We start from the raw sequence: 26,819 nt of genomic DNA on the forward strand, positions 1-26,819 counted from the left end.
GGTCCATTCCAGGTTGACAGACTGCAGGGCAAATAGCCTACCGCTGTGCTAATCGCTTTGGGCCCCCATAACTTAGTTTTCAACAAAGGAAAACATGAATACATCAAGGGACTGTTACTTCCATGTGTGCCCATAAAACAGCAGAAGGAATTCTTCCTTGGTTTTTTATGCTTTATGGTCCTGGTCAGTACAGGTGATACCCAGATGTATCTTTGAAGCCATAGAATGAAGATTTTCTTAATACTGTTGAGATTGTTGGGAAAAACAAATTGTTCCTCTATATTCTCCATATTGCTGTTTTACCTGAGTTAAAAAAAATAAACATCAGTCAAGCCATTCCATGTGGTGACTGATCTGATCTGTGTTGCTACTGAGCCCGTTCTTTCAGTCACACCTGTACTCTCTGGCGCTTTCTTTGGAGCGCCATGATGGCCCTGCTTCTCACATGTACCATGACCAGAGAGAGGCCGTTCAGCACATCTTCGTGAGGGACAGAAAGCATTTTGGGGGGCTGCCTGGTCTCTTATCAAGTCTGAATTTCAAGATCACTTGGGCCTGTGTCATGAGTAAAAGATGTCCATTACCATTATTAATTGGATGTTCCTTACAGCTTTCTCTTTTACACATAATAGTAAATTTTAGTTCATTCATATGTTACAATTGTCTTGTTTCTCTTTTCTTCTAGTTTGTATTATAACTGATCTACCAAGTTGTTCATAATACAGTCATTTCAGGTATTCCATGTTCTAACACCAATTCCACCACCAGTGCTCCCAATCCTCCACCCACAACCAAATCCTTCTTTCACGTAAGCGCAAATTGACTTCATACTGTTTGTTAAAACACAAAAGTAAATGGAGTGATCAAAACTTAGATTCACAAGGGTCAATTTGAAATGGTATGTCTCTCCATGTTACTAGTCAGAGTCCAAGGATTTGCTGAGCTGTGGTTGGTGCAAGTTGAGGCTTGTTACTGTTTAGGCTCACTGAGCTTGGTAGACTACTACGCAATTTTCCATCAAATTTCCTGTGATACTACTGGGCTGACACTGCTATAAAATATTGAGGTGTCACATGGCCATGTGGCCCAGGATTTATAGATCTAAAACAGTTTCATTGGATAACATTAGGTCAAGGAGCTGGGCCCTTTCTGTTGAAGGGCATCGGGATGGTGCTGGGCTGTTGTAGTTCACACAGAAAGAATTCACACACCCCCTTTCTAAGAATACCACAGTAGTCATTCTTTTCTTTTGACAATTGTCAAGCATTAATTAAAATGTTTTATGGGGGAGTGACATGCATGGCAATGTTCAGGACTTACTCCAGACTTTGCACTCAGGAATTATTCCTGGTGGGGGGGGGGCATATGAGATGCCTGGGATCAAACCTAGTTGGCCACATGCAAAGCAAATATCCTCCCAGCTGTACTACCTTTCCTTTCCCCAGTTGGCCTTTTTGAAGATACCAAATTGTGCTGTCCATGCCAAATGTGTAACAATTACACAAAACAATATTCAGCTAGTACACCACAACCTTGAGAACTTGCTTAAGAATCCCCTAAAGAAAAAAAAATCCACTAAAGGGCTGGAGAGAGCACAGCAGCAGAGTGTTTGCCTTGCACGTAGCCAGCTGATCCAGGACAGACGATGATTCGAATCCCAGCATCCCATATGGTCCCCCAAGCCTGCCAAGAGTGATTTCTGAGTGCAGAGCCAGGAGTAAACCCTGAGCACTGCTGGTGTGGAAGGAAGGAAGGAAGGAAGGAAGGAAGGAAGGAAGGAAGGAAGGAAGGAAGGAAGGAAGGAAGGAAGGAAGGAAGGAAGGAAGGAAGGAAGGAAGGAAGGAAGGAAGGAAGGAAGGAAGGGGAATCCACTAAGAATCTGAAGCAGTATTATGCAGCTGATCTAGGTTTGACCCCCAACACCCCATATAGTCTCCTAAGCCCAACAGAAGTAGTTCCTGAGCACAGAGCCAGGAGTTAGTCAGCCTATAAAGAATGCACTGATGGGAAACATTTCATTCTAAAAAAATGTTTTCCAGGGCTGGAGAGATAGCATGGAGGTAAGGCGTTTGCCTTTCATGCAGAAGGTCATTGGTTCAAATCCTGGCATTCCCATATGGTCCACCGAGCCTGCCAGGAGTGATTTCTGAGCATGGAGCCAGGAGTAGAGCCTGAGGTGTGACCCAAAAACAAAACAAACAAAAGTTTTCCTCTTCCTGGTATTGATAGTTCCTAACATTAGGTTTTTTATCCCCAAGTGGTCAAAGATACTAATTATATGATTACATGTGAAAAATAGAGAACAAAAAAAGAAAAAATAGGGAACAGAAATCAGTTGTGTTCACTTTTTCCATTCATTTGTGTGAGAGTTTAACATATATATGAGAGGACATAAAGTATTTATTAGTAGAAGTCAAAATGTTTCAGTGAACAAGTTTTAGTATCTCAGCTCTATAATAATTATAAAGAAACCTGTTAAATTTTTCTGGGCAGGACAAGAGTGCTTGTACAATGGGTAGGACTCTTGCCTTGCCTGTTGCTAACTTGTGTTTAATCCCTGGCATCCCATATGGTCTTTTAAACTCCACTAAGAGTAACATCTGAGCACAGGGGTATAGACCAAAAACAAATTGTAAAAATTGTTTTCTGGACAAAACTATTTGGAATTTTAAAAAACAGGTAAATTTCTTTTTTGTTGTTAGATTGTTGCCCCAGATAAGCTGCCTCAGCTTGCTTAGGACTGACTCCTGGCCCTGCACTCAGGGGTCACTCCTTGGAGATAATCAGGATTCTGTGTGGGATACTGTAGATGGAACACGGGTCGACCACAGGTAAGGCAAGCACCTTACCTGCTGCCGCTATCACTCCAGCCCCAAGACAAGTAAATTTTTGTTTTTTTGTTTGGGGACCACATCCAGCATTCCGCAGGGATTGTTTCGGTTTTTCATTCAGGAATCACTCCTGGTGGATTCAGGAAATCACGTGGGATGCCAGAGATCGAACCCAGGTCAGCCACATATAAAAGGCAAGCACCTTACCCATTGTACTATTTCTCTGGCCCAAGACAAGTAAATTTATTGTTGATGGCAACTAAATTGCATATGTAGCATTTTTATCAAACGTAGATTCTATTCATTCACTATATTTACCTGTTTTCCTCCATGCAAGTATGTTTTTAATGTTGTCTGTCTTCTGTATTGTTCCTGTAAGTTTGCTATTAACTACATTTAAAAAAATATAAAAAATAAAATAAGTCATGGATGATAAATTAATTGTTATATGATTTTTTTTTTTTTTTGGTTTTTGGATCACACCCGGCAGCACTCAGGTTCTACTCCTGGCTCTACACTCAGAAATCACTCCTGGCAGGCACAGGGACCATATGGGATGCCGGAATTCCAACCACTGTCCTTCTGCATGCAAGACAAATGCCTTACATCCATGCTATCTCTCCAGCCCCCTGTTATATGATTTTAGCTTATGTAAATGAAACATTGAAATCACTTACTACATTATAATAGGCCTAAGGGCCAGACTGATAGTACAGCATATAGGATGTTTGTTTTGCTCATGGCCGGCCCGAGTTCAATCTCTATCACCCCTATCGTTCATTGAGACACCCCCCCCCCCATGAGTACAGAGCCAGGAGTAACCCCTGAGCACCAGGGTGGCCTTAAAAGAAAAAAGAACGTAAAGGGGATTTTTAATTTTTTTAATATTAAATTTGTGGCCTATTTTTGTTTTGTTGTTTGGCTGCATCCAGTGATGTTTAAAGGTTACTACCAGCTTAGTGCTCAGGGGTGGTGCCTGATAGCATTCATTGCCAGCAATTGCATCCCAACCACATGCGAATACAGTACTTTACCGCAAAGCCACACTCTTGACTTTCCTATTTGTCACTTGAATTTGAATTTCTTGGGAGGAATGAAAGCTTTGAGTTTGATGGACCAAGGATGTGTTTTCAGAATTTTAGTACGGAAGTAGACAAAGATATGGTGCAGGGTGGTTGGAGCGCCCTCTGGCGGACTGAGCGCAGCCCTGCACCTTCTCTGCAGTATCTGTGTCAAAGCTGGTTTTCCATTTGTCCTCTCTGGATCCTAATGAAATTATTTCTGAGCTCGTGTCCTTGGGGGTCCAGTCCGGGGTTCTTCTTCTGTTTTCAACTCTGATTTAGGCTGCACTCTAACAAGTTCGCCCGTTATCTTTGTGGCAGAGAATTATGAGCCCTCACATTAAAAAAAAAAATGGACATTTTGATCTGAAAAACACTCAAAAGGAGTTAAAGAATAATCGGGAGAAAGTGGAAACCTGGAGTGTCTGTTGCAGAGACTCGCCTGATTTGATGTAACTGATGAGCAAGTTTCTTGTGATATACCTGAGTCCAAGACAAAACAGAACTTGCTAGTCATCTAAGAAAACTAAAAATCTCTCAGCTGGAAAATTTCTCCTGACTCACACATGGAACCCCATGGGATGCCGGAGATTGAATTTCAGAAAGCTGTGAGGCAAGTGCCCTACCCACTGCACCATCCCTCCAGCCCCTTTCGCTTTTTGTAGGAAATGACTACAATTCTTAGATGTGCCCCAGGCTACATGGTCTCACTCAATACCCACAAGTCAGAGTTGACCAGCCAGTACCAGAGGCCAAGAAAGTGGCACAGGAAGATGTTCTGAGATCTTCACAACGAATCAGCCTGGCTGACAGCAGGCTCTTAGATTTCTTGCTTCCAGAATTGTAAGGTGCAAAATGTCCTGGAGAGGGAGGACAGAGACTGGTGGAGGAAAGTTGACATTAATGAAAAAATAATTAATAAAAAAATTAATGAAAATAATAATTGATAAAATAAACAAAAAAACACCTTGGGCCAGAGCAATAGGCGTTTGCCTTGCATGCAGCTAACCAGAGTTCGATCCCCACATACTATATTGTCCCCGTGCCTTCCAGGAGTGGTTCTTGATAGCAGAACCAGGAATAGTCCCTAAGCACTGCTAGGTGTGGTTCCAAAGCTAAACAAAGACAACTTAATGTTGGACTTGTCACTTCAGCCTTCAGCTCTGAATCTAGTCCTCTTCAACACAGTTCCATAGAAGAAGCAAGAGGTGACCAGACTGAGATCATGTGGGAGAACTGGATTGGACTCAAGGTACCACTGAGCACTACTTGGCGCAACTTCTCAAGCACAGAATGGAGAGTAATTCCGGCCTAAAACTAACAAGCAAATCACAAAACCACCATGGAGGGCCAAATCAATAGGACAGTGGAAGGGTGTTGGCTTTGCATGTGTTCAATCTCTGTCACCCTATCAGGTTCACCTCTGAGCACTGAGGAGTGATCCCTGTGTGTAGAGCCAGGAATGAGTCCTGAACACAGCTGAGTGTGGCCCAAAGACAAAATACTGGGGCTGTAGTGATAACACAGCTGGTAGGCTGCTTGCCTTGCACACAATAAATCAGGTTTAATTCCCGGCATCTCATATGGTCTCCCAAGCACTGCCAGGAGTAATTCCAGAGTAACTACAGGATTGACCCCCTAGGCATCATTGGCCCAGAACATCACAGAAGTTGACTTTCCATGTATAGCATCTTCATTATCCAAGTGTGATTCGCTGACTTCTAGAATGTCTGTTTCTAAGAGAAATTGAAAATTAGAACTTGGGGCCGGAGCATTGGCGCAAGCGGTAAGGAGTCTGCCTTGCCCATACTAGCCTCGGACAGGTTCCCCAGTGTCCCATAAGGTCCCCCAAGCCAGGAGCGATTTCTGAGCGCATAGCCAGGAATAACCCCTGAGCATCACCGGGTGTGGCCAAAAATAAAAACAAAAAAAGTTATAACTTATTGGGTGAGAGTTATAGCTCAGTGAGTAGGGCATTTACCTTGCAAGTGACTGACCTGGGTTTGATCCTCAGCATCCCATGTGGTCCCCCAACCCTGCTGGGAGTGATTTCTCAGCGCTGAGCCAGAAGTAACCTCTAAGTGCCACTGGATATGGCCCAAAACCCAAAACAAAGAAAAAGAAAAGAATTAGAATTTATGGTTGATGTTTCACAAAAATAGCCTCTGCAACTAATTCATTATCCATTAAAGGGACCTTTCAAAGTTTGGTTTTGGTTTGGGGGCCACATTGACTGATGTTCAGAGGATGCACGCATGTCAGTACTGGGTGCTATGCTCAGTAGTGTTCAGGAGAACATGCAGTGCACACAATGTCAAACCAGACCTCAAGAGTTTAAAGTTTTAATTCAGTTTGTTGACCACCTCTGTGGCCCCTGCTGTTTAGTCGTTCCTTGGTTTTTACTTTTTGGTCACATCAAAAAATAGTGTTCAGGGCTTACTCCTGGATCCCAGCTCTGGGATCACTCCTGATGGAGTTTGGAGAACATTACATGGTGCCACTGATCAAACCTGGGTTGGCCAAGTACAAAGCAAGCACGCTACCTGATGCTAGCTCTCTGACCCAAACAAGCACATTTTATTTATCACTGGGTTGGGGCTACAGCTGGTGATGCTCTACTCCTAGTTCTGCTCTCAGGAACACTCTTAGTGAGCTCAGGGGACCACATGGGATGCTGGAGATTGAAACTGGGTCGGTTGTGTGCTCAGGGGTTACTCCTGGCTCCATGCTCAGAAATCGTTCCTGGCAGGCACGGGGGACCATATGGGATGCCCAGATTCGAACCAATGACCTTCTGCATGAAAGGTGAATGCCTTACCTCCATGCTATCTCTCCAGTCCCGGGATGTCATATTCTTAGTGCAGATGACTATTTTGAATACTCCCAGGGAATATTTCACTAGAAGGCCCACTGGGATGCTTCTCCCTTATGTGGATCACTGGTTATTCCTTTAGAACTATTTTTGAGATTCGTGTTATGGTACTGACATTATGCTTCCTTCACATCTAACTGGCCTTTCTCCCTTATGATGGGTGTATGTAGTAAAACCTTTTACTTCCTAGAGTAATCATTTTTTACAGGCAAATATAGCCTTGATCTAAGTTCTCTTTACCTAGAAAATTCAGCACCAAAAACAATTTGTTTCCTCTTTGTCTTTGATATGTCATAACAGTTTGTAACAGAAGGGATTGCTTTGCTTTGGGGACTTCCTCTAGACACTTTTAGAACTTGCTAACTAATTTATACTCCAAAAAGGTTTGGCCAGAATAGCATTGGGGGGTTGGGCAGTGGCGCTAGAGGTAAGGTGCCTGCCTTGCCTGCACTAGCCTTGGATGGACTGCTGTTCGATCCCCCGGTGTCCCATATGGTCCCCCAAGCCAGGAGTGACTTCTGAGTGCATAGCCAGGAGTAACCCCTGAGCGTCACCGGGTGTGGCCCAAAAACCAATAAAAAAAAAACAAAAACAGAATAGCATTGGGCTATTGAACTTTATCAGGTATAGATTCTGCATCCCTTTCAGATAAGTTTATCTTTCTTTTTTTGGGGGGGGGGCACACCTGGCGTTGCTCAGGGGTTACTCCTGGCTGTCTGCTCAGAAATAGCTCCTGGCAGGCACGGGGACCACGGGGGACCATATGGGACACTGGGATTCGAACCAACCACCTTTGGTCCTGGATCGGCTGCTTGCAAGGCAAACGCCACTGTGCTATCTCTCCGGGCCCAAGTTTATCTTTCTTATTGCCCTTTCCAAAATCCAGATCTTAGGAAGTTAGTTATTTTATAAGCCCTTAGATCAAAAACTGTTCCCTCAGGAAAAGGAATTTTGATAAAGAAAAAAAAACCTGATTTCTTGTTAATCTCTTAATTTACATCAGTATGACACCTAGAGCCTGGTCAGAGAGGAAGTACTTTGAGATGTTAAAACTTACCTTCTTTTTTATCCTCTGGGCTCTTAACCGTATGTATCTTTTCAAAGGTCTGCAAACCACCTACAGCCATGTGAATTGTTTTGAAGATCAAATAGTGTACACTGATGAGTTTCTGTTAACAATAGATATGTTGTACTTTGCAAAGAATCAAAATGTAAGCATTCTTTTTCATACCTGTGACTGGCATTATACTCCATAACAACCCCTAGTCTGGACATTAAACTGAGATGGCTGTTTCTTCACATACGTTGTGTGGCCTCATTCCATATTTCGTCGCCTGTGCATCCATTCTCCTTGAGAGAACTCAAAAAAATTCTGTAATGCAACTGGACCCCCAAAAGCTAATTTGTGGCACACAATGGTTTTTAAGGAGTTTAATCCCAGGAGAACATTGTGCCCTGTTTCAAGACGCATTGGCAGAAGCAGTTGTGGGTCCCAGCACCCCAGTTTCATCACCCCAAGATAAAACATTGCAGCTGATATATAAACTTCCTCTCCCACATTTGCATGCCCTCATTCACTCCCTTCCATTTCCAGCTGGTCAAATGAAAATTTCACAAGGAGTCAGAATCTCAAGTCAGAGTTGTGAAATTCGTGAGACTGAGAGAGAGAGATGGGGGCGTGTAGAGAGAAGAGAGATTGCTGTCTTGAAATTTTCTGAGAAAGAAAGAGAGAGGAAGAGGGAAAGAGAGTGAGAGAGAGAAGGAGAGAGATTGCTGTCTGAGAATTTTCTGAGAGGTAGGTGTAATTGAGAGAAACTAAGCATCCTTTTATGAGAGACTGGAGAGAGTGAAGAAAGGAAGGAAGAAAGGAAGGAAGAAGAAAGAAAGAAAAAGAAAGAAACAGAAAGCAGAAAGAAAGAGAAAGAAAGAAAGAAAGAAAGAAAGAAAGAAAGAAAAGAAAGAAAGAAAGAAAGAAAGAAAGAAAAAAGAAAGAAAGAAAAAGAAAGGAAGAAAGAAAGAAAGAAAAAAAGAAAGAAGGAAGGAAGGAAGGAAGGAAAGAAAGAGAAATAAAAAGAAAGAAAGAAAGAAGGAAGGAAGGAAGGGAGGAAGGGAGGAAAAGAGGATGGAGGAAGGAAGGAAGAAGAAAGGAAGAAAGAAAGAAGAAAGAAGAAAGAAGAAAGAAAGAAAGAAAAAAGAAAGAAAGAAAGAAAGAAAGAAAGAAAGAAAGAAAGAAAGAAAGAGAGAAGAGAGAGAGAAAGAGAAAGAGAGAAAGAGAGAAAGAGAGAGAGAAAGAGAGAAAAGAGAGAAAGAGAAAGAAAGAAAGAAAGAAAGAAAGAAAGAAAGAAAGAAAGAAAGAAAGAAAGAAGAAAGAAAAAGAAAGAAAGAAAGAGAAAGAAAGAAAGAAAGAAAGAAAGAAAGAAAGAAAGAAAGAAAGAAAGAAAGAAAGAAAGAAAGAAAGAAAGAAAGAAAGAAAGAAAGAAAGAAAAAGAAAGAAAAGAAAAAGCAGAAGAGACAGAGAAGAAAAACAAAAGAAAGAAAAAGAATAGAATAGAATAGAATAGACTAGAATAGAATAGAATAGAATAGAATAGAATAGAATAGAATAGAATAGAATAGAATAGAATAGAATAGAATAGAACAGAACAGAACCGAACAGAACCGAACAGAACCGAACATCCGAGGGGGAGAGCGCCAACGCGCTCCGCGGAATCCCGCCCCGGACCCGCCCTTCGGCGCGGGGGCCGCCTGGAATCGTAGTCTCCCCGCGGGCGCTGGTGCGCAGGTGCGGAACCCCGAGTCCCCCCAGCGGCGCCTTCCGCCGCGTCCCCTCCCTCGGCCTGGCCCGCGCGGCCTGGCCCAGCTCCCCGCGAGGCGCCGGCGCGGCGGGAGGAAGGAGCGCGAGGTGGGCGCGGGCCCCGGGCGCGGGACAAAGGCGGGTGCGGGGCCGGGGCGCTCTGGGCCCCGCGCGACCCGCTCGGCGCCCGCAAGTGGCAGGCCGGGCCGGGCCGCCGGGCATCGCGTCGCGTCGCGTCGCGTCGCGTCGCTCCGGAGGGGGACGGGCCGGGTCCGAGCGGTCTCGGCATCGGCCGGCCGGTCCCCGGCCGAGTGTCCGCGGGCCGGCGGGGAGAGGACTTTGCACACGTGGCGCCCGCGTCGCCGTGCCCTGCCCTGCCTGCCCTGCCTGCCCTTCCCACCCTTCCCACCCTCCCCTCCCCTCTCCTGCCTTTTGTTCCTCGGGGCCCCGACGACTCCCCAGCGGGGCGGCCCAGACCCGGCTGTCGCCTGCCGACAGCCGCGGCTCTCCTGCTCTGGCCCGGCGACGCCGCCGTGCCCCTGCAGCCCGTCCGGGCCTTCGCTCTGGCTTGGCTTGGCGTCTTTTTCTGTTGGCTTGGTTTCGGGGTCCCCCGGCAGAGCTCAGGGCTTCCTCCTGCCTCGACACTCAGAAGTCGCTCTGGCAGGCAGGCTCAGCGGGGTCCCTATGGGACGCAGGGATTCGAACCACTGCCCTTCCGCATGTAAGGCAAACACCCTACCTGCATGCTGTCTCTCCGGCCCCTGTTTTTGGGTTTTGGGGTCACCCCGGCAGAGCTCCGGGGTTCCTCCTGGCTCTTCTATGCTCACAAGTCGCTGCCGGTAGGCTCAAGGGGAACCGTACGGGATGCCCGGATTCGAACCACTATCCTTCTGCATGCAAGGCAAACGGTTGCCCTACCTCCTTGCTCTCTCTCCGGACCCTGCTTTGCTTTTCTTGGCCGGCACCCCCAACGATGCCCGGGGCTCACTCCTGACTCTGCTGCCAGGAATCACATCTGGCCAGGCTCCAGGGCCGAATGGGATGTCGGAATGGAACCCGGGTCTGCTGCATGTAAGCCAGCATCCAAGGCCCCGTGTTCTCGTCGCTCAGAGGCGCCGGGCTACGTTTTAGGACTCCGCTAATCCAGGGATTTGGGGACTGAAGGAGCAGATGGGAAGTGCTGGGGCTATAGTACGCCGGTAAAGCGCTGCTGGCCTGGCACCAGCCAATCCCCGGCCTCCCATATGGTCCCCCTGAGCACTGCCAGCTGTGGCCATCCCCAAAAAAGTAACAGAAAGGGGCAGGGGCTTGAGTCCCTGGTGGGAGTGAAGGACAGACTGGGCAAGTGGGCCTCACCCGGGAAAGGAACAGAACGCGGCGTGAGGGGCCTGAGTGCAGTGGGAGAGGGAAAGAGTCAAAGCTCCGGAGCCCCGGGTGAGGTGGGGAGGAAACTGCAAAGTGGAGCTGGACAGACAGTCCAGGGGTTCAGGGACTTGTCTTGCAACCAAGTCGGGTTCCAGCCCCAGCACACCATATGTTCCCCAGCACTGCCAAGAGTGAACCCTGCACACAGAGCCAGGAGTAAACCCTCAGCATCGCTGGGTGTAGCCAAAACATTTTTGTTTGAAAGAAAGGAAGGGGAAAAAAATAACCCAGGCAGAATGTGAGGCGCCACAGTTTTATGGAATAGCTTTGGTGCTAAGAGTCCACAGGAGAAGCTTAGGGCATTTTCCCAGCGTACCGGTGTCAGCCCGCATAGGGAGAGGGGGCTTTGTTAATTTCTTTAGTTATTATTTTAAAAAATATATGGGGCCTGGAGAGATAGCATGGAAGTCGGACGTTTGTCTTGCATGCAGAAGGAAGGTGGTTCGAATCCCGGCATCCCATATGTCCCCCGAGCCTGCCAGGAGCGATTTCTGAGCCTAAAGCCAGGAATAATCCCTGAGTGCTGCTGGGTGTGACCCAAAAACAAACAAACAAAAAAAACAAAAACAAATTGTCCCACAGTGAGCTGTGCTCAGGGCTGCACTCCTGACTCAGCTCAGGGACCACCCCTGTCATTCCTTGGAGGACCTTACGGCATATCGGGGTTCATAGTGGTCTCTTGAGAACCATTGTTGGGGCTTGTTTCTGTTTGTTTATTTAAGGTAGTACTAGAGAGGCTCTTTTTTGTGTTTGGTTTGGTTTGGTTTGGGTTTCACACTCAGCGGTGCTAGGACTTTACTCCCTAGCTCTACACTCATTGCAGACTCTGGGCATCAAGTCTGTGTCGGCCACATTCAAGGCAAACGCCCTCCCACCATACTACCCGTCCAGCACCAAGGTGTGTTTTAAGATGCAGGAGTGTGCTTCCAGGAGCTTGGGAGGGGCAGCCCCAAAGGGCAGCTGGGCAAAGGGGGGCTGACAGAGAGACACTCTGAGAGGTGGGAGAGAGCTCTCTGCCAAGAAGCACAATGGGGGAAACTATGTAAAATGAGCACAGATGTGACATGGAAATGCCCAGGGGCCCCTTGAGAAGTGTCTGTGAACATTTCTTCCTGTGTGCGGATGCTTTTCTGGAGTTTTGCTTTTCTGCTTTTCTTCAGCCGGTGAAGTGTCAGGACTTTGTAGTGTCCTGCAGCCTGTACAGCACTCTGATTGGCTTTTAGAGAATTGATCTGAAGGCTGTTAAGGGGGCTGGAGCCATAGCACAGCGGTAGGGCATTTGCCTTGCATGCAGACGACCCGGAACAGATCCCAATTCAATCCCTGGCATCCCATATGATCCCCAGAGCCTGCCAGGATCGATTTCTGAGCACAGAGCCAAGAGTAACTCCTGAGCACTGCCATGTGTAACCCCCCCAAAAAAAAAACCCAAATAAATAAATAAATAAATTCTACTTTTAAAAAACCCTCAACATTTAAAAAAAAAAAGTTCTAAGAGGAAGGGCCGGAGTGATAGTTTGCCTTGTATGCAGCCAACCCGAATTCAATTTCTGTCCGTCATCCCTGAGAACCGCCAGGAGTGATTCCTGAGTGCTGAGCCAAGAGTAACCCCTGGGCACTACTGAGTATGACACCAAAATAAATAAAAAGTTCTAAAAGAGATATTGAGGATCTGAATGACAACGCTGTTTTCTTTTGGGAGAAGTGGGGGTTGGGGACACATCTGGCTGTGTCAGTTCTTACTCCCAACTCTATGTTCAGAGATCACTGCCGGTGGGATGTGGAACTAGGTGGGATGTCAGGGATCAAACCTGGGTCATTTGCATGCGAGGCAAATGCCCTTCCCACTGTTCTATTGCTTCAGCCCATCTTTGATGTCTTTTTATGAAGACTAAAGGGGAGACACCCTCTGAGTAGGAATCCTACTTGCTAGGCCACCTTGTTGCCACCTTGTTACCACTGTCTCTGAGCAGATGTAGAGCTCAGACAGATCACAGACAGGAGAGAGCTTAGCTTGGCATCACCATGAAGTTACTGCAGTTTCTGAGGCCCAAATGATAGTACAAAGAGCATTGGGATGGTCTTGCATGCAGCTAATCCAAGTTTAATCCTCAGCATCCCATCACCCACTGAAGACTGCCAATATGGTTCCTGAGCACCCCTAAAAAAAAGGAAAAGCATTGAAGTTTCTGTTTGAGGTAAATAATAAAGGTGACTGGAGTGATATCACCTCCTCTGGAAGTTGTCAGAGAGTTGGTGTTAGTTGAAATTGAGACTTGCTCCCAGTGGGAGACCTAAGCTGACCTGGGAGGGGAGGCGAAAGTCGGTCAGATGCTCCTTATCTAATGGGGTCAGGAAGGGGTTGAGGAATGACCTAGTAAACCTGTGTGTTTTTCTCAAAGTATGATTGTTTCTTTTCTGTTTTACAGGAGGAAGGATTAAAGGATGGGAGGGAAGGGGGGAAGAAAGGAAGGGAAGGAGATGTGAAGGGAGGGAGAGCGGAATAGAGAAAGGGAAAAGAGAAAAGGAAGGAAGGAACGAAGGAGGGAGGGAATAATAGAAGGAAGGAGAAAATGAAGGAGGGACAAAAGGAAAGAGGAAGAAATGCTGGGAGGAAGGAAAAACAGAAGGAAGAAAGTAGAAATGACAAAAGGAAGGAGAGATAGAACGAAAGAAAAGAGGGAGGTAGAAATGATGGAAGGAAAGAGGAGGGGCCAGCGAGATAGCACAATAGTAGGGTGTTTGCCTTGTACGAAGCTGATCCAGGAGGGACAGTGGTTCTAATCCCGGCATCCCATTTGGTCCCCCAGTCTGCCAGGGGCGATTTCTAAGTGCAAAGTCAGGAGTAACCAAAGAAAAGAAGGAAAGAGGAAGGAGGGAATGTCGGAAGGAAAGAGGGACAGAGGAAGGAAGAAGGAATGATGGAAGGAAGGCAGCACACACTTTTCCCCATAGTCTTTGTCATGCTTCCCAATCTCCCCTCGCTAATCCTGCCCATGATGGAGCTGGTGGAGAGCTCAGGTGACAGGACACACCAGCTACAGACAGCCCCGACTTTTATCCCAGCCACTGCCTGACTTAAAGAATTCTGGAGGCTACTCAGGTTTGCCCCCCTGAGCTCTATATAAGTGGTCACCACCACTACCCCCAGAAACACACACACACACACACACACACACACACACACACACACTGCAGTGTATGGCACCTCTTCACAAGCTAATCTAAAAGCTAGTTCCTAATTTTGACATATATTGAAAGCTGATAGTCTCTCTCACTCTCTCACTTGAATGTCCTTTCTGGTAGTTTCCAAAATTATTTCAGGGTTTGGTTTTTGTTTGGGGGCCACACCCAGCGGTGTTCAGGACTTATTCCTGGCTTTGCACTCAGAGGTCACTCCCGGCAGCCTGGGGGGGTCATATGGGGTGCTGGGGATTGAACCCAGGTCAGCTACATGCATGCAAGGCAAGTGACCCACATTGTACTTTTGCTCTTACACTCTTAGGATACTTTTATTTCATGAAAAGGATGGGGGTTACGGAACTGAATTCAGGATTTAAATAATTAATTACATGATTTGAATACCAGGCATTGTTAGCTCTTACCAGTATGAGCCAGGTGAATGCTTTAACCCCTGGACAACTACTCTAGCCCTTTCTGCAATTGTTCTTGACACCTTTGGGTGGGGGGTTGGGCCACACCCTGCAGCACTTTGAATTACTCCTGGCTGCTTGGGGGACCATATGGGGTGCTGGGGATAGAACCCAGGTTGGATCTCCAACCCATTGACACCATTTTTGAGAACAGTGCAGCCATCTGGCCCTACACATACCTAGTTCTTTTTCTTGTTTTCTAAGAATCGTGAGTTTGCAGCACTTAACGATGGGCATGTGTTTTGACTGCTTCCTGGGAAATTTCTGCTAGAGAGTTAGCCATGAAATAGGAAATTTAGACACCTCCATGAAGCTTCCCCTGACCAGTGTCTCCAAGTGGAAATAAAATTAAGTAAAATGCCAATCCAGGAGCTAGAGAGCACACAGCAGGTTAGGTACCTGCTTTGCACACTGCTGACCTTGGTTCAATTCCCAACACTCCATGTGGTCCCCCACACACCGCCAGGATAATTCCTGAGTGCAGAATCAGGAGTAAACCCCTTAGCATTGTCAGGTGTTGCCAAGAAGCCCTCCCCCCCAAAAAAAAAAAAGTGCTAGTACAAGATCCAAGACACATTTCTATGTTTCAGATAGTGTCTCAGTTCAAATGGCCTCAGTTAAAGTTCCGTCCTTGAAACATTCTCCTTCCGCCTATGATGTTCTAGTCATTGTATTTGGCAGGAATTCTAAATCTCCCACAGAAATGGTTAAAATAGAGTAAGTTGTTTTTGTTTTTATTTTTTCTATGGCTTTTGGGCCACACCCAGTGGTGCTCATTGGGGTTTCCTCCAGGATCCTCAAAAGGACAGCTGGGGCCAGAATAACTGCACAGCAGATGGAGTGCTTACTTTGTATGTCCTCCAAACTGCCTTCATCCTATATGCACTGTATGCAACTGTCACTTGTATCTACAAAGGTCCCCAAGCAAGGCTGGTCCAATTTTCAAATCACCAAGCCCACCCTGTTGCTTTTGCCAAGAGTATCCTGTCCCCAGAGTCCCCTGTACACAACCACTCTCCATTGCTTGTGATCCCTAGAACTAATTGTTTTGGGAAGTGTCACACCCAGTGGTGCTCAGGGGTTACTCCTATGTGCCAGGGGTTACTCCTGGAGGTGCTTGGGGAACCCTAAGGATGCTGGGAATCAAACTTGGATTAGCAGCATGCAAGGCAAGGACCCTACTCATTGTACTTTCATTCTTTTTTTTTTTTTTTTGCCACATCTGGTTGAGTTCAGGGGTTACTCCTGGTGCTGGTCTCAGGAATCTCTCCTGGTTGGCTCTGTGTGATGCAGGAATTGAATGCAGGTCAGCTGCCTGCAAGGCAAAGGATCTACCCTGATCTAGGGCTTCTAGAATCATTTTTGTGAGGGATTGGGTCACACCTGATGATGTTCAGGGATTACTCTTGGCTCTACTCAGAAATCGCTCCTGGCAGTCTCTGGGGACCATATGGGATGCGGGAATCAAACTGGGGTTCGTTGGCAAATGTCCTACTGCTGTGCTATTGCTCTGATCCCCCACCCCCAACCATTTATTAATGCTGTGATCTGCTCAATCAGTGGTTCAGGTAGCTTTTCATGAATAGAAGTACAAATTGCACGTGAAGACCTGGGTCCTTTGTGTCTTTCCTGCTTTTCAAGTTTGAAAATGCCATCACCTCACGAAAGTCTCTTTCAACTGTTCCAGGTAATTTGGAGAGAGAAAGCCTTGGACATGCGACTCTGAGGAGCCTTGGACATGCGACTCTGAGGCCTTCAGGGAGAATGCTCTTCCTGACCTGACCCTCTCTTCTCACCCAGCTCCACTTCCGTGTCTTTTGGGCTTCTAAGAGCAAAAACCATGAACACATCTCTGGTGGGTGTTTCTCATTTATTTTACATTTGACTTTATGCATAATACGAGGGTGGGTAAATGGCCACAAACATACAGGAATTTCTACTTCATGGAAACGTGTGAACAATGAAGAGATGACATGGAGATTCCCAACAGGTGATACGATCTTAGAGTCAACAGGTGTAATGTCATTGGTCTATGGTCTTTTTTGGAAAGTATGGGTACATTCCCAACTGTGCTCAGGCCTTACTGCTGATGGCACTCAAAGGACCATATGCAGTGGTGGGATTGAACTGGGGTCAGCACATGGCCAACCAAGGTTCAATCCCCAGCATCACATAGGATCCTCTGAGCCCTCCAAGAATAATCCGAGTGCAGAAGAAAGAGTCAGCCCTGAGCACTGGCATATGTGCCCCTCAAACTCCTCTTATTCCTCTATTTGCATTTGAAAACTTCCTTCTTGGGCTGAGAGATAGCACAGTGATAGGACGTTAGCCTTGCACATGGACAACCCAGGACAAATGGTGGTTTGAATCCTGGCATCCCATATGGTCCCCCATGCCTGCCAGGAGCGACTTCTGAGCGCAGAGCCAGGAGTAACCCTGAGCGCTGCCGGGTGTGACCAAAGAAAAGAAAATTGCTCTCCTGATCTGGAGTCTCAGTGGGGTGAGCACTTGCCTTGCATGCAGCGGACCCAGGTTCAATTCTCAATCCCATATGGTCCCCAAGTCTCACCTGGAGTAATTCCTGAGTGCAGAGCCAGAGCTAGTAACCCCCGGGCACCTCTGAATGTGACCCTGCATCTTGTTTTGTTCTAGTTTTTCTTGTGGGAGATATTTTTCCACATCTTAGAATTCATTCCTACAAGTTTTAGATGATCAAACCATCTTGCTATTGACATAGTTTGATCTTCTGCATCCCATATGATCCCCAAACCCACGAAGTGATTCCTGAGTGCAAAGACAGCAGTAAGGGACTGGAGAGATAGCATGGAGGTAAGGCGTTTGCCTTTCATGCAAGAGGTCATCGGTTCGAATCCCAGCGTCCCATATGGTCCCCCGTGCCTGCCAGGAGCAATTTCTGAGCATGGAGCCAGGAGTAACCCCTGAGCACAGCCGGGTGTGACCAAAAAAAAAAAAAAAAAAAGACAGGTGTGGCCCAGCTCACTCTTGAGCAGAAATCCTGGAGTAGCCCCATATGACCCACCAGATAAGCCAAAGAAGGGATGGGGGGAGGTTATTTGCGGGCATTAGATTTTATATATATGTATACACAACAAACAGACACACACACACATACACTCACAACAAAAGTGTAGAGTGCTTTGAATGTGTATGCTGGGGCTGGAGAGATAGCATGGAGGTAAGGCATTTGCCTTGCATGCAGAAGGAAGGTGGTTTGAATCCCAGCATCCCATATAGTCCCCTGAGCCTGCCAGGAGCGATTTCTGAGCATAGAGCCAGGAGAAATCCCTGAGCGCTGCCAGGTGTGATCTAAAAGCCAAAAAAAAAAAAAAAGGATGTGTATGCTACCTACCTTTTATCATAGAACATGACACTGGGACCAGAGAGATAATACAGTGGTGAAGGAGTTTATCTTGCACATGGCTAACTCAGGTTTGCAGGTTTGATGCTCGACATCCCATATGGTCCACCAAACCCTACCAGGAGTGATTCCTGAGAGCAGAGCCAGGGGAAAGCCCTGAGAATAACTGGATGTGGCCCCAAAACAAGAAAGAACATGGGAATCATGTACTGTTGGCACTGGGTTTAGTCTCCTTTTTGTCTTGTTTTGTTTGTAAACTCAGGTTCACCGCATACAAAACAAGCTGTATTTTATCTCTGGCCCTAAAACAAAGGTATTTTAACTCAGGTAAATGTTTATATGAATTTCTCCAAACCATATTTTAAGCACTTCTATTCTGCTGAATTGTATTCACCATTTAGTCAAAGCAACTATTTGTTTTGTGTTTTAAACCACACCAGGCAGTGCTTAGGGCTTACTCCTAACTCAGTGCTCAGTGATCTCTCCCAGAAGTGCTTATGCAAACTTTTGCCAGGTGTTGTACATTGAACCAACATTGTTAGCATGCAAAGACAAGTGCCTTAACCTTTGTACTATCGCTCCAACCCTTAGTAGACTGTTTCTATTCTAGTATACCACTATAGTACTTCCCATAAGATAAAAATGCACCAGTACGAAACTTCCAGATGTCTATTTACTTGGGGTGTGGGGGGGGATTTTGGGCCACACCGGTGACCACTCAGGGGTTACTCCTGGCTATGCACTTAGAAATCACTCCTGGCTTGGGAGACCATATGGTTACACCGGGGAATCAAAACCGCGGTTCATCCTAGGTCAGTCACATGCAAGGCAAATGCCCTACTGCTGTGCCTCCACCACTTCTATCCCCAAGATGTTCCTATTTCTTGATCCAAGCTGATGCCTCTTTTTGTTCTTGATTTTGGGGCCACACCTGGCAGTGCGTGGGGACCAAACCTGGGTCAGCTGTATGCAAGGCAAGTGCCCTCCCTGCTGTCCTATCGCTCCAGCCCCGGGCTGATGCCTTTTATTGAAGAAGAATGTGTCCTTGCAGGGGATGGTGGCATTTGAGGATGTGGCTGTGGCCTTTACCTGGGCAGAGTGGCAGCTTCTGGATGAAGAGCAGAGGGGCCTCTACAGGGATGTGATGCTGGAAACCCTTACAGTCACCTGGAGGTCACTGGGTGAGTGAAGATCCCCAGTTACCACCTACTACAAATTTTCTTATTCACATACACTGGTCAATAATGAAGTGTTACCTCAGATGTAAGAATGTTGGACAAAAAAGCATTCAACACATCATCCAAGATTTCAATGGACCTTTCATTGTCCAGCTCTTCCCAGTTGTGCTTCTGCCATTCTTCAAAGAATGCAAACTCTGGCAGTTTGGCAGAATGTCAACATGAATTTTTTGTTTGTTTTCTCTGCGGTGCTCAGGGGTTACTCCTAGCTCTGCACTCAGGAATTACTCCTGACAATGCTCAGGGGGACCATATGGGAATGCTGAGAGATAGTTTCTCCTGCCCCTGTTTGTTTTGTTTTGGGGCCACAAGCAGCAAAGCTCATGGGTTGCTCCTGGTTTTGCACTCTGGAATGAATTACTCCTGCCAGTGCTCAGAGACCAAACGAGATGCTGGGGATTGATGCAAGTAGGCTGCGTGCTAGACACACGCCCTCCTAGCTCTACTGTCGCTCAGACACCAGCATGAATTTTTTTCATCCATAGGACATTTAGTCACCAAACCGGAAGTGATAGTCAAGTTGGAGCAACGAGCAGAACCGTGGACAACAGAACCTTCAAGACACACCCGCTCAGGTCAGTCAGTAAAAACTGGCAGGGAGGCTGGGAAGAGGGGGGGAGGCAGCAAGTTTATTGTCCTCAACATTTGGTCATCAACTTTATCCTAAGGCTCAAATCTTAGAGCCATGACTCTGTGGGTAAGAGTCTCATGAGTTATTCAGCCTTCTTGCTCTTGCTGTAAATCTTTCATGTTTTTGGAGGGAGGAGGGCCAACACTCAGCAACTCTTCTGGCTTCCTTCTGTACTTACTCCTGGCTCTGTGTCAGGACCATTGCTGGAGGTGCTCAGGGGAACATATGGTATGCCAGGGATCAAACCCCGGTCAGCCTCCTGCAAGGAAGGCATCCTGCCCACTGTACTACCTCACTAACTCCTAACTTTTTTAATTTAAACACCATGGTTTCAAGGTTTTTCTTACATCAGGGTTTTTTTTTCTATAGAAAAAGTTGTTCATGATCAAGTAACAGTCATATAATGTACAACCACCTCACTGGTGCAAATTTCACCTGCCACCAATGTCAACTGTTTCCTCTCACCTTCCCTGATGCCCTTTTCCCTCCCGCCCACCTTCCCCCCTGCCTCTGGGACAGGCATTTACTTCACTCTCTCTCCCTCCCTCTCTCCTTCATCTCTCTCTCTCTTTTCTTTTTTGACACTGGTTTGCACTACTGTTAATGAAGGGGTGCTATGCATATTCCTTTCACAGTAGACCCTTCTCTACTCTAACTACACTCTCTGCTCTTTGTGGCAAGCTTCCTACCATGGATTGTCTCTGGGTATCATCTCCATGCTGTCTTTTATTTCCCTATAGTCCACAGATGAGTGAGATTATTCTGCTTATCCTTCTCCTTCTGGCTCATTTCACTCAGTGTAATAATCTCCATGTTCATCTATGTGTAAGCAAATCTTACGGCATCATTTTTTCTGACAGCTGCATAGTATTCCATTGTGTAGATGTACAGCATTTCATTAGCCACGCATCTGTTGCTGGGCACTTGGGTTGCTTCCAGATTCTGGCTATTGTAAATCATGCTACGATGAATAGGAGTGCAAAAGGCATTGTTGTATCGTGTTTTTGTGACTCCTAACTTTCTTAATGGACATGTTTTATAAAAATGCAATCCTTAACCAAAAGTCCTTGAAACTCTGTTGCCTTACTAGTTGTTTCTGGATTCACTGTTCGTTGCCATTTTTCTTCTTAGTGTTTATTTGTTTTTTTTTAAGTTTATGTAGCATAGCTTAATTTTTTTTATTTCAGGGCTACAAAGATAATACAACGGCTAGGATATGGTTAACCGAGGTTTAATGTTTAATCCCCAGCATCTCATATGGTGCCTCAACGATAGAAAAGGTTTTCTTTTTTTTCCCCACCCCTAGAAAAGTTTTTCTAGTTAATTTTTAAATATTGGCTCATTCATTATTCATGTAACATTGTATTTTTTGTTTTATTCTTATTTGGTTTTTGTTTTGTTTGGGGGGCTACAACTGGCTCTGCCCAGGACTTACTCCTGACTCTACACTCAGAAATCACTCCTGGCAGGCCTGGGAGACCATACGGTTGCTGAGGATCAAACTTGGTCAACAGTGTACAAGACAAGCACCTTACCTGCTGTACTATCTATCGCTCCAGGCCCCACTTTATTCTTTATTTTTCCTCTAACTTTATTTAAACACTGTACAATTGCATTGGGCATTCAGTGTTTCTGCACTAGTTCCACTACCAGTGTCCTATCTCCCCAGCCCCCCACATGTATAATTGTATGTATTTATTGGGCCACATCAGTGGTTCTCGGGAGTTACTCGTGGTCTACACTCAGAAATTACTCCAAGCAGGCTCAGGGGACCAGATGGGATGCTGGTAAGAACCTCAGTTGACTACATGCAAGGCAAATACCCTCCCTTCTGTAACTATTGTTATGGCTCTACTATGTAACACTCTAATGGGGAGTTTTTTCAATCATGTGTTTTTTGTTTCAGTAGTAGTAGAAGTGGTATCCTTTACATTGTTGAGAGAGAAGAATGAATCAAATATACACATTCAATAATGAAATCAGAGTCACAAAATTAAAAAATAGTTTTTAGCAGGAGAGAAAGAAAAAACAGATGGTATTATTTTAGGTAAATAGAGTGGTTCTGAAAGGAACATCAAAGGAAAGTGGCCCAGTGTTGCTTAAACACAATAAAGGAGACTCAGATTTGGCTTAATAAAAACACAGCCTTAGAAAATGTGAATAGACAGGAGGCAGAGAGATAACACAGTGGGAAAAATGCTTGCCTTGCACATGGTTGACCTAGATTCTGTCCCAGACACCTTATATAGTCTGCTGATGCATGCCAGGAGTGCCCCATGAATTTAGAGCCAGGAGTAAACCCTGTGCACCTTCAGGTGTGGCCCCAAAAGAAGAAATGTTAAACACACAGAACCCAGGAAATTGTTCCTACTAAAAATGTATTCTTGGGTAGGAGAGATAGCATGGAGGTAAGGCATTTGCCTTTCATGTAGAAGGTCATTTGTTCGAATCCTGGCATCCCATATGGTCCCTCGAGCCTGCCAGGGCCAATTTCTGAGCTTAGAGCCAGGAGTTAACCCCTGACCCACTGCCAGGTGTGACCCAAAACAAAACAAAAAGAATGTATTCTTATTTTTGTTGGGACCCTGGTTGAGGTGTTTTTAGACAGTAACATAACATTGCCAATCCAATGTCTACTGTTTTGCGCCAGCTAGTGTTTTTAGTGTCATTCAAGCCCTAAGTATGTACCCTGCTGTTAAGAATGTCAGCCGTTAAAGCGTTGATTCAAGATTTCTTTGTTTTAAGGCAGTGTACTGGGCAAAACAACAAGCAATAAAAATGGGGAATGGGGGGCCAGAGAGATAGCATGGAGGTAAGGCGTTTGCCTTTCATGCAGAAGGATGGTGGTTCGAATCCCGACATCCCATATGGTCCCCTGTTGCCTACCAAGGGCGATTTCTGAGCCTAGAGCCAGGAGTAACCCCTGAGCGCTGCTGGGTGTGACCCAAAAACCAAAAACCAAACAAACAAACAAAAATGGGGAATGAAATTAAAAAAGTAAAAAGAAAAAAAAAGAATGTATTCTTAGTATTCACAGATATCTGCAGAGAAATATGATATATTGTGAGTTAAATGTATCATGCTGCCATTTCCATACATTAGATGTTCACAAAAAGGATTAGAATAAGATGTCCTTAGTTGTTATCAGATAAACTGTAGAACAAGCACAGGGAATCAAATAAAAAGTTAAAAGTTCTCTGCTAGGGGCTGGAGAGATAGCATGGAGGTAAGGCATTTGGTTCGAATTCCAGCATCCCATATGGTCCTCTGTGCCTGCCAGGAGCAATTTCTGAGCATAGAGCCAGGAGTAACCCCTGAGTGCTGCCAGGTGTAACCCAAAAAAACAAACAAACAAACCAAAACAAAAGTTCTCTGTTAGAATCTAAAGAGATGACATTAACAATATCTTTTCAGGAATGAAAAAGAAACATGCAAGAAGAAAAAGAAAAGCAACTTAATTTGACAGGCTATTTCTACATGTATTACTTTCCTGGCTCTATGCTTAGAAATTGCTCCAGGCAGGCTCAGGGGACCATATGGGATGCCGGGATTCGAACCACTGTCCTTCTGCATGCAAGGCAAATGCCTTACTCCATGCTATCTCTCCAGCCCCATCATTTTCTTTTATTAAGACACTTCTTTTTTAAAGTTACTTTGAGCTTCTAGGATTGAAAAAAAACATTTTCTGTCTGTCACCCAAATACAGAAGACATACTAGATTTGACTTGTAATGTGAATATTTCTGTCTCATTGTAGATATTCTGCCTCTGGACAACTTGGTTGAGAGCAACCAGAAAATTCAAGAAAGGCATTTTTGGCAAGATGTCATCAACAAGAGGAAAACAGTAACAAAGGAGAGGATAGACTTACAAAATACTTTTAATTTGAGTTCAGTCCATGTTCCCAACCCAATGGTAAATAATGGCAATTATTCTGTTATGATGCCTGAAGACTATAATGTACTTACAAATATGTTTCTAACTGTTGACCCCAGTGAGATGCCTCCTACACAGAAACTTGAGGATCACAGTCCTTTCTATAGCATATCTACTGTGACTGATTATGCAGAAATGCACACAGGTGTAGAACCTCATCAGTGTCAGAAAACCAGTGAATTTTTAACTGTTGACAGGCGCCAGGGAACACACATGAGGGAGAAAATTAAATACATATGTTCAGAATGTGGCAAAACTTTATCCCAGAGACGAGGACTCCTTCAACACCAGAGAATTCACACAGGCGAGAAACCCTATGAGTGTAAAGAGTGTGGGAAAACTTTCTACCGGAAGTCGGACCTCACTGTCCATCAAAGAATTCACACAGGAGAGAAACCCTATGAGTGTAAAGATTGTGGGAAAACTTTCTCCTGGAGGAAAGGACTCATTTTACATTACCGATCTCACACAGGAGAGAAACCCTACGAATGTAAGCAATGTAGGAAAACTTTCTCTTCAAATTCATCTCTCAATGTTCATCTGCGAAGTCACACAGGAGAGAAACGCTTTGAATGTAAAGAATGTAGGAAAACATTCTTCTTGAAGTCCTACCTTGCTGTACACCAGAGAATCCACACAGGAGAGAAACCCTTTGAATGTAAAGAGTGTAGGAAAACGTTCACCTGTAAGGCATATCTCACTGTGCACCAGAGAATCCACACAGGAGAGAAGCCCTATGAGTGTAAAGTGTGTAGGAAAGCTTTCTCCTGGCGGAAAGGACTTATTCTGCATCACAGAGCTCACACAGGAGAGAAACCCTATGAATGTAAGGAATGTAGGAAGACTTTCTACCGGAAGTCAGATCTCACTTTGCATCAAAGGATTCACACAGGAGAGAAACCCTATGAATGTAAAGAGTGTGGGAAAACTTTCTCCCGGAAGTCATACCTTATTTCACATTACAGAACCCACACAGGAGAGAAACCTTACGATTGTACAGAATGTAGGAAAACTTTCTCAAGGAAGTCCCAACTCGTTGTCCACCAGAGATTTCACACAGGAGAGAAACCTTATGAGTGTAAAGACTGTAGAAAAACATTCTCCTGTAAGGCGTATCTTAAGGTGCATCAGAGAACTCATGCAGGAGAGAAATCCTATCCGTGTTATAATGTGGAAGATCTCTCTCCTGTCAGGCATACATCGTTGTACCTCAGCGAATACATGTAGGGGAATAATCATGGGAACATGATTTAGAATGTAGGAAAACTTTCCCGTGGAAGTGTCCCTGCATTCTTTCCTACAGTCCTGATTTTCTAGCCGAAAATTCACATTCAAAAGAAACTTTGAATCTAATGAATGAGGGCGAGCTTGCTCAGAAGTCAAAGACACAACAAGATGAGTTAGTGATACAAGGAACCTAGAAATCTGTTAGCTGGAAAACTTCCTGCCTCATTAAACAGACCTGGAAATACTCCACCACTTTTTAAGTAGATAGGAGAGAAAATAGGACTACCGACTTATGGGAAACATCTCAGTTTATGTTCATCTATATATTTGAGTTCTCCCAACTCATGGTTTCTTTTGTCGCCAAATGACATTCATTATTAAAACTGACACAGAATCTTCTCAGAAATTCCTGAAGGTGAAATCCTTAGCCATTTTTTGATTGAGGTACCAAGAGTTACTGCTAATCATGCTTATCGTGCATATTTCATTTGAGCAACACACCCATCACCAGAGCCTGCTTCTTTCTACCGTGACCCAAGGACCCCTCCTAGCCACACATCACTATGTATGCTCAGTTCTGTAGGCAAAATCTTTAGTTCCAAGGATAATTTTTGTAAATAAAAACCAATTAAAAAGCCTCAGGACTTGAAATATAATTGCCCCTTTTTATTTTATTAGAAGTAACATGGTTAGGATAGTGTTAACATGAATATTTGTAGTATACAAGATTACTGCATGAACATACATGTCTATAATATTTCTCTATTAGAGTCATAACTTTGTCTATCCTGTGTGTTGGCCAGGAATTAAATCATGTCAGCAGCAGTATCCGACTTTATTGTGATAAAGTTTTATCGTGTAGATTTACTAAATAAGGACATAATTTTGCTAAAAAGAGAATGCACCAATTGGGCTTACTTTTGAATCTGAATTTAGGTCTCTAGATAAAGATGTACCTATGTCACATAGAAAGTAATACTTGTAAGAAAAGAAAAATGATAAAAATCTCTTTGTAAATCTTACCTAAGTCACTAATGTTTTTATGAGCATTTACCATTGGGGGTAGGAGTTAGGCCACACCTGGTGGTACTCAGGTGCTATTTGGGGCTTGTTACTTCCAGTGTCCTTGGGGGGTCCTGTGGTGCCAGAATTAAACACAGGCTTCCTACATTCAAAGCATGTGCTCAGTCCTTCAGCCATCTTTCTGGACCACTTCTACTTTTGAAAGTAGGAAATTAAGGCTTTTAAAGTTAAAAGAGTCTTTGAAACTAAAGTTATAATAATTGCAAAACATGTATTTAAAATAAAATTAAAATATTTTAGTGGAGAAAAATGTTTGTCTCAAGATAAAAATGATTCTTTGAAGATGTTAGAAAATGTAACTGAGGGGCTAGAGCACTAACAGCAAGTTTGGCATTTGGTTTGTATGCGGCTAATCCAGGTTTGTTCCCCAGCATCACATCTAGGTCGCCTTAGTCTTCTGACAGTGATCCCAGAGTGCAGAGCCAGAAGGAAGCCCTGAGCACCACCAGGTGTGGCCCAAAATAAGAGAAATGAGAATGTGAGGAAAGACACTCAAAAGGAAATGTGACCCTCAAAACCCTATTTAAGAATTTGTACTATTTGTATTTGTTTTGGGTTCATATCCGGGGTGCTCAAGCTTGTTCCTCACTCAGCACTCAGGGATCACTCCCAATGGTGCCATAGAAATGTTATTCTTTCCCTCTAAGTTCTGTATTTTCAGAACTATCTTAACATCACATACTCAGGGCT

At 44.9% G+C, this 26,819-nt stretch overlaps 1 protein-coding gene across 1 annotated transcript in view; it reads left to right on the forward strand.

Moving 5' to 3' along the window:
- LOC126015491 (zinc finger protein OZF-like) overlaps positions 1–26,379 on the forward strand; it is a 64,714-nt gene extending 38,335 nt beyond the window's left edge. The window contains exon 6 of the mRNA XM_049778023.1: positions 24,077–26,379. Coding sequence (XP_049633980.1) covers positions 24,077–25,046 — 970 coding nt within the window. The 3' untranslated portion in view covers positions 25,047–26,379. The remainder of the gene's footprint in view (positions 1–24,076) is intronic.
- Positions 26,380–26,819: the final 440 nt, after the last annotated feature.

This window comes from Suncus etruscus, chromosome 8, assembly GCF_024139225.1.
Source record: "Suncus etruscus isolate mSunEtr1 chromosome 8, mSunEtr1.pri.cur, whole genome shotgun sequence".
In the NCBI taxonomy this organism is placed as follows: domain Eukaryota; kingdom Metazoa; phylum Chordata; class Mammalia; order Eulipotyphla; family Soricidae; genus Suncus; species Suncus etruscus.